Source organism: Zosterops lateralis, assembly GCF_965231275.1.
Source record: "Zosterops lateralis genome assembly, chromosome: 2".
In the NCBI taxonomy this organism is placed as follows: Eukaryota; Metazoa; Chordata; class Aves; order Passeriformes; family Zosteropidae; genus Zosterops; species Zosterops lateralis.
In genome coordinates this window covers 46,039,269-46,047,338 of record NC_139763.1, presented here as the reverse complement: position 1 = coordinate 46,047,338, position 8,070 = coordinate 46,039,269, and the positions used below count along the sequence as shown (strand labels likewise).

At 35.4% G+C, this 8,070-nt stretch overlaps 1 protein-coding gene across 1 annotated transcript; it reads right to left on the bottom strand.

Moving 5' to 3' along the window:
• Window positions 1-2,739: 2,739 nt before the first annotated feature.
• Window positions 2,740-5,532, bottom strand: SLITRK6 (SLIT and NTRK like family member 6). Its single transcript, XM_083855160.1, has one exon. It carries the CDS (start codon window positions 5,321-5,323, stop codon window positions 2,801-2,803), a length of 2,523 nt encoding a protein of 840 aa, XP_083711286.1. The 5' UTR covers window positions 5,324-5,532; the 3' UTR covers window positions 2,740-2,800.
• Between the last annotated feature and the right edge of the window lie 2,538 nt (window positions 5,533-8,070).

Genomic DNA, 8,070 nt, shown 5'->3' with positions numbered 1-8,070 from the left:
TGTTTGCCACACAGTTGTCCTCAGCATTCTGCCAAGTAACTGTTAGCAGCTAAGCAAAGTGACATCTGTGCATGTGGCAATTGTCTTTAGTCTGAAGCTATTTCTCTTAAATCTCAGCCTGAGGGCTTGAATCACCATTTCCCCGTGTCTTGCCAATTGCAGAGTGTTATTTTTATACACATTTTTTATTTGGAAATAACTACTGAAATCAAAGACACTGAAATAATAAACTCTGTTATCAACTACCATTTACATTTGTATTCTGATTTTTTTCTCTACACTAATTTGAGATCTCTGAGAATTTGAAAAAGAACAATTTAATGGGTCTGATTCAGTGAGAAAAGCTTTCTAGTGTAATTTCCATTAAATAAATTCAATTTTAAACTGCATTTAATTATTCCACAAAATAAATTTGTTTGAATTTTTTTTCCTGTGTGAAACTAAATTCTTTAAATGGAGACATCTAGTGTCATTTTGATGCTCTAAGCTATCCCACCTGCCCCCTAGTTGCTCCTTCAGATCCAAGCATGGGCTTCCATAGGTTCTACGGCATATTTATGAAGCACATTTACGTGTGCTTAAATAGGAAAGTACACATAAAATAATGTCATATAACTAATTTAATGCAAAGTTATTGGACCTGCATATGCAATACTCAGCATTGTCTTTCATTTTCTGGAATAAAGATAGCAATGAAACAAATATGTTGTCACCACATTTACTCTTCACAATCTTTCAAAATAGACAGGTTTTCTGAATAAATTTTTCTCAGATATAGAAAGAAGAAATATTCTTCTCTAATAACTGAATTTTTGATTTTTGTGAGCCAACAAGTTTTACTTCCATAACAAACTGGTAACACCTCAAAATATTAACATGGAAGTTGATTTGTTAACAGAGACAAAATGTGGTCAGATCCTCAAACTACAGAAACTAGTATAGCACCATAAAAGTTGTTATGTCTATGCAAATTTGAAAGAACTGAGAATCTGACTTTCATATGTAATATAGGAAATTTTTCTGTCAGAAACTTATGTAGAAGAATATGAAGAACTCTCATTTGTATATACAAATAGGTAAGACATGGACAGTATTTTGAAGTAAGGAATATATCTTTTTACTTTGAGTTTATCAATACTTCAATGCTAAATTTAGCATACATATGTATACATGTAGTAATTAAGCTGATTTTTCACTTTACAAATAGGAATTAGAAAAAAAAATCTCATGCATAGTCAGTTTACAAAAGATTTGCTTGGAGGAAGATAAATGCAGGTCAGAAATTGTGTTTTGGCACCATGTCAGTCATGCACAAAAATTGAATGGCCTTACTGCACTCAGGATAAGATGCTTCTGTCCACATGACAAGAGTGAGAATCATTGTGTTTAATTCCCAAGTAGTTTTAAACTTGTGCATGCAGAAGTTGCTGCCTTCTTTAAAAAGTGACCTTTAAGAAAAAGATATTTAAAAAACTCTTTATTTCTTTTTCATTTATAGAGAGCAGTTCCTTGATTAGCTTGAAAATCAGCCAGGAATAAGCTTTTTCTTTTCTTGTGAGTTGGAAAGAAAAAAAAAATACAAAATTATACAGAATAAATAGTTAATATAAATCTAGCGAGAATTCATTGCAAAAATAAACCTGCAGTGTTCTACGTGTTTGTAACTTATTTTTCCACAACACTTTATTTTCTTCTAATTTCAGAAAATATATTTTTGTACAAATAGCTAAATACTATTATTCTTCCTCATGTGTGTATTGTTGCAGTTATTCTGTCTGAGCGTTGCTTTTGGTTAGGGTGGAAAAGGACCTGTATTTGCACTTGTATATTCCTAGCCACAGCAAACTCATTTCCTTCAAGAATATTTAAAGCTAGCACAGAAATCATTTATATACATATATATATATATATATAAATCAAACTTATTAAACACGGTAACATATTTACAGCTGATTCTCAGTAGCTTTTCAAATTGCCCAGGATTATGAGTTGAAACACCAGTGATGCACAATATTTTATAGCAGCAGCTCAAGAAAAGATTGTCCAAACTTAGGTAAAGCTATCAGATAGGGAAAGTAGCAAAAGGCTTACAGTTTTCTTTGTTGAAGATGTTGGGTAAACATAGTCACATATTTGTCCTTCCACATACTGATACAGAATGCACATAAAGTTCCGTGTAAAATACTTAAATATTTGCAGGCTCTGGGTGAATACACAAAAATATTTTATCCTTTTTTCCTTTTAAACTGACATTTAGTATGACAACTTTTCATCTCCTTTCATATTTATTATAAAGGTATGTTAGGTGCAGTTGTAGACAGTGGTCATGTATGCAGTGTATGTACTAACCTAACATATACACTCTAAGGTTATAAATATGAACACAGGTGTTGGGGTTTTCTTTTTTTGGGTCTTTTTGGTTTTTATAAAGGAATCTAATTAAATTGAGGGAAAAAAAGGAGGGGTAAAGGTAATGAACTTTTTTTTCATGGGTTGGGAAACAGAGAACAGAATGGAGAGTGACATACACACCTTTTCAAAATGATGAGGAATAGTGCAATAAGCAATCTTCCTCCCACAGTTCAATCACACAAAATTCTCGTTTAACTTGGGGTGTGACATATTGCCTGCACACAACCCCATGGCTTCCCACAGTGATCCCTGAGTTTTGCTTTCCTAGGATTACTGCTGTGCTTAAGTTCTCACTGTTGACATGTTTTTATAAGGCACTTTTATTTACAATGATTCCACCTTAAAGTAAAATCACAGAAATTCGGCCCCAGCCCAATGCATTATCACTTCACGTTTGCTGCTCCAGGACTTCCAAATAGTCAGGCTCAGCATGTAAATTAGCCTTGAGCTCAAAATACTCATTTTTAGTTTGTTCTAGAAAAACCTTTCTTGGCCTGGAGTACATGAGCGTCTCCATTAGCTTCAACTCTTCATGTGTTCCAGGATAATGAACTTCCATGTCAGGCTGGAGCTGGACAATATTTTTCCTTAAGTATTCTGTGATCCCTAGTTGCTGTAGTTCTCTCTCTTTTTCGAGAATGTTTCTATACAAGCAGCTAGCATCCTGAAAAGACAGAAATTCAGCAGATTGATCTGTAGCCTTGTATTTGACATTTGGACCTGTAAGTGGTGAGCTGTTCTCTCTTTCTAGGAGACTTCGGCGAAGATATCTGGAATCATTTGCATCCTTCTCACTTCCCTCCTCCTGTTGCTGCTCACTGTGCTTGGGGCTGAAAGATGGGCTGTGGTACACCTGGACCATGGGGGTAACTATTCGTTGCTCGTAGAGGGTCGCAGCTGGGCGTTCCGTGGTGTGGTGTGTAGTCTTATGCCCATACATGCTGTACTGAAGGTGAACGGGGCTGCTGTCCCTCACTTGTTCATCCACTTGTTTCTTTTTGCATCTTCGACGCCGGTGCAGAACAAGAACGACTATTCCTGCTGCACAAAACACAATAGTTATAAACACAATGAGCAGTCCTAATATTAGAACAGAAAGTGGGACAGCATCTGTAAGGGACCGCAGAATGGTGTCTGCGGTGTTGGCAGTAGGAGAAGATGTCGTCACAACTACAAAACTGGCATGAGTTGGTAGGGCAGGGCTGTGTATTAAACCTGGACACAAGACTTCACTGTTTAGGGATTTTAATTCTTTTTTTGCTAAGTGCCTGGGAGATTTACAAAAAATATCACCCATCATGGTATTCTTACTCAATTTTTGTATCCATTTTTGCAGTCCTACTGAATCACAAGTACAGTCCCAAGGGTTGTCTTCAAGTTCAATTTGTACCAGCATATCCAGCTCATCTAAGACATTGCTCACAGGCAAATGAGCAAATTGGTTTGTTTTCAGATTTAATCTGGTGAGGGGAACACCTGAAAAAATATGGGGTGGCAAAGCCTGCAGAAGGTTGTTATTTAGGTAGAGGACTTTCAGTTTTGGCATTACATTAAATGTCCCTGGCAAAACTTCTTTGATGGCATTATATTCAAGGTACAAGTACTCAAGGTGCTGAAGGCCAAGGAAGAGATTCTGACTTAATTTTGTAAGATGATTGCCATTGAGATACAGTTTCTGTAGTCTAGTCAGATTCATAAAGGAACCTTCCTCAAGCATCTCAATGCGATTGTTCCCCAGGTGAAGCATTTCCAGGCTGGCATAGTCCACAAGATCTGATTTCAATAGTGTCTGAATAATGTTTCCAGCTAGGATAAGCTTTTTAGGATTTGGAGGAGGGGGTCCTAAATCAGATAAGCTTTCAATATTTCGCTCTTGGCAGTGCATAAGAACTCCTGAGAGCATATGGCTGGTGCAGTGACAAGGGACAGGACAAGAGTTTCCTGGAAATGTAGTAGGCTTGGAAGTATGAAGCATTAAACTTGGTTCTTTAGTAGGAGCTTTCAGGAGAGGAATCACCTTTGTTGACAGATGATTATCACTGATAGAGGTGGTTACAACCAAGGGCAGTGACCCTGAAGGATCTTCAAGTTCATTAACTGGATGGGTGGGACAAAGTGATTCTTTTTTCAGCCGGCTTAATATGCTGCCTTTGATAACGGAAGGACTGTTGCATACAACATCACCTATTATGGACTGAGGAGGCATGTTTTCTAGCCATATCTTCAGCTGCAACAAATCACAGTTACAGGCCCATTTATTGTCTTCCAACTGAAGGTCTAATATTCTTCCAATGTGTTCCAAAAAGCCAACATAGGGCAGTGTTTGTAACTGGTTTCCACGCAGATCTAAATGGGTCAATGGCACAAAACGAAATATGTTTGGAGGAAGATACTCAATGGCATTATCATTCAAAATAAGCACTTTAAGCCTGTTGAGCTTGCTAAAGGCACTTGCTTCAATCACTGTGATGAAATTGTTGTCTGCTTGAAGAAACTCCAAATTTTCCAATCCATTAAATGTATCTTCTTTAAGTGTTTCCAAAGAATTGTGATTGATATGAAGTTGCTTAAGAAGGCTGAGACCATTGAAAGCCCCAGGCTCAATATCTGCTATATTGTTAAAACCAAGATGCAGAGAAACAGCATTAACAAGGCCAGCAAAATCATTCACGTGTAACATACTCAGACCATTGTTTAACAGATTAAGATGGAAAGGCCGTGATGGTGGAACATTTATTTCTGATATCATCTTGATGTCTCTCTTGTCACAGTTGATAATCAAGGTATCATCCTTTTCTTCACAGGAACACAGACTCTGACAAGATCCTCTGACTGAAGAAAAAGAAGGCTGTGACTGGAAAGGATCAGATGCACCCACAATTGACCATACAACAAAAATCCAAAGCTTCATCTTGTCCAGCAGCTTCTATTTAAAAAACAAAAACCAAAATAGAAAAAAAAAAAAAAAAAAAGAAAGAAAAAGAAAAAGAAAAATAATAGAGTCATGATTTCACAGGGTTTGGGTTGGTTTTAGTTGTTTCCCCCCCCTCCCCCCGCTCCCCTGCTTCGGGGCAACAGCAAGAAAAAAACATTCCTAAAGCTTGTCATTGAGCTACTTCACCTTCTAACCAATCTCATATAGTGCAAAATACTTGAATTATTTTCTAATTATAGAATATATATTTAGTTTAATGTACTGAATGAATAAGCAGAGTCATAAGGGTAAATCTTCAGTACTTTCATGCTGATATCCAAAGTAGGAAATAATCAGGAGTGTGTTGGTTTTATTTATATACTGTATAGACTTCCAATGGACAGCAGTAATAATTTACTGTCCCAAGCAACTTATATCAAAGCTAATATAATATTTTGAAAAATTGCTTTGTGTCACTACATAGCACTGCTAATTTAAAGAGTATCTTGCTAAGATTAACTTAATGTTACCCATCTGCTGAAGAGAAGAAATAAGATTTGATTTGGATCAGTAATGTGTTGTGAGCAAAAGCCCATTCTGTCAGGATACAGGGAATCTCTCTATGGTTCTGCATTATGTATGGAAACCAAAGGGTATTTCCTCTGAAATCCTTGTACCCACAAACTAAAAAGAAGTAGACAAAATAATCATCTCTCTTTGCTTAGATTTGAATGCATATGTTGCAGTTTGTGGTTGAAAGTGGGGCCATAGCACACAGTAGTGTAATGTTTGCATATAATATACATACAAAAAAATTGTATACACGTTAAAAAGAGAACTGACAATGCAGTACACATCAGAAGAAACAAGCAACCAAAGACAAACTTTTTTTGATATTAATATTAGACTCTTCCAAATGATTATAATCATCAATTTCCACAGTGAAATATACATGGAACTGACTGTGCTTTACAAATTTAAAATTATCACCAGTATCAACCATATGTTATGTAATATAATTATCACCTTTTAATTTGATCTTAAACTTTGAAACACTTGATAAATGCCTCATTATGATACAGCTATGGAGTTTCAAACAGAATTTAGATGTTAAAATCAGTTATTTATTATTAGTTTGAATTAATTTGTCCTACAATCTACTAGAAGATTCTCTGTTTCTTTCTGTCAAGGCTGTCTAATTAGCAAGACCAATGGTAACTCTTGATACATAAGGTAGAGTGAAATCAGTGTTTATAATCTTTAGTTAAGTATCTCCACATTTCCAAAAAAGTAAATATTAAAAAAAAAGTCCCCTAAAATACAATGGATTATTTAAAAAACGTTAATGTTTATGGGGTGTGCTATTTATTCGAGGACTGAACTAAGCAAGATTTTAAGTATTCCATCTAATAAAGGTCAGAACCTTTCAAACTAAGCTATTGAAACATGAAGTACAGAATGTCACAACACAGCCAGCTGTGTTAGTTTCTGAAAGATTAGAACCTTTTACAAGGATCGATTCAACTGCATGCACGAACATTTTTATAGTGTGGCCATATGATTTGGCATCTCATCAATGCATATTTTAAATATCATGCACCTTGGTTACTACAAGGCTTCCCTTAAAACAGATTGCAAAGCTTTACACATGTAGGCACTAAAATACTGTGGCATGAGTATTATACACACACACACACATACAAAAAGAACAGCAGCAAATGTGTGCACAGTGAATTTTGTTTTTCTCCATCAATAGCTTCTGATAAGTGAGAGTAGAAACATGAGTTTAGAAGTAGTAAGTGCAATTCACAGTGTTAGAAAAAGTGTCCTTAAAAATAGGAGCTTTTATTTTTGTTTTAGTATTCGCAATATAATTTTGTTGTCTCGTATAACTCTCCTTGAACTCCAGCTGCCTATGTTTAATATATATGCCTTTAAGTCTGTTTTCCCAAGAAGTATTGGATAAGACACATCATGTCAAGATGTTATTTTGAAGTATGTAGAATAATTCTAGGATCATATTATGCTAGAGACTTATTCTTGCTTTGCATGCATCACTATCCTTTCCAGTGACCCAAGGTAAAAAATACAAGCTTTTGACACAGATGCCAGCTTCAAACCTACACTATGACTAATTCAACTTTATTTCTGTGCACTTTTTCTCATTAGAAATTCCAGCGTCAATCCGCATCAAATTCAAACAACACTTATAAAGTCCCTGAGCAAAATTAAATTGAAAAAAAAAAATCTGTAAGGCATGTTGCATTCTATTGCATGTTGAGAAATTAGGTTATAAAAATGAAAGCCCTCCTCTCAGAGATGAAAGTAATAACATTTGTAACCAATTGAAAAACATTCACATTTTAATCATCGTCATACTTCTGTAATCAGCACTGCCAGAACTCTCTCACACACATATATACACCCACACAATAAAAATTAATAGGATACTTGTATTCTTTTTTCCTTTCTCCAGTTCTTTTTTTTCTCTTTCTAAACACTCAGAAACATGTAATGAAGTTCTCAGTGGGCTACTATTGTAACATAAAAACTGCTCTCGTGTAACAGACAGATGATTAACTTTTAACTGAACTAATTCATAATACTATAAAATGTAATCTGAAGGACTTGAAAAACTGACCTTTTCATGTGGTAAGGTTTTTCAGCAAGTTCTACATGGTAACTTAAGTTTTTTTTCATTTTATCTACTTTCATGTAAATCACTGCTGACTGCATACTGTAAG

Excerpts from the sequence above, each read along its gene's own strand:
- SLITRK6 (XM_083855160.1), bottom strand. The coding sequence starts at position 5,323 with ATGAAGCTTTGGATTTTTGTTGTATGGTCAATTGTGGGTGCATCTGAT.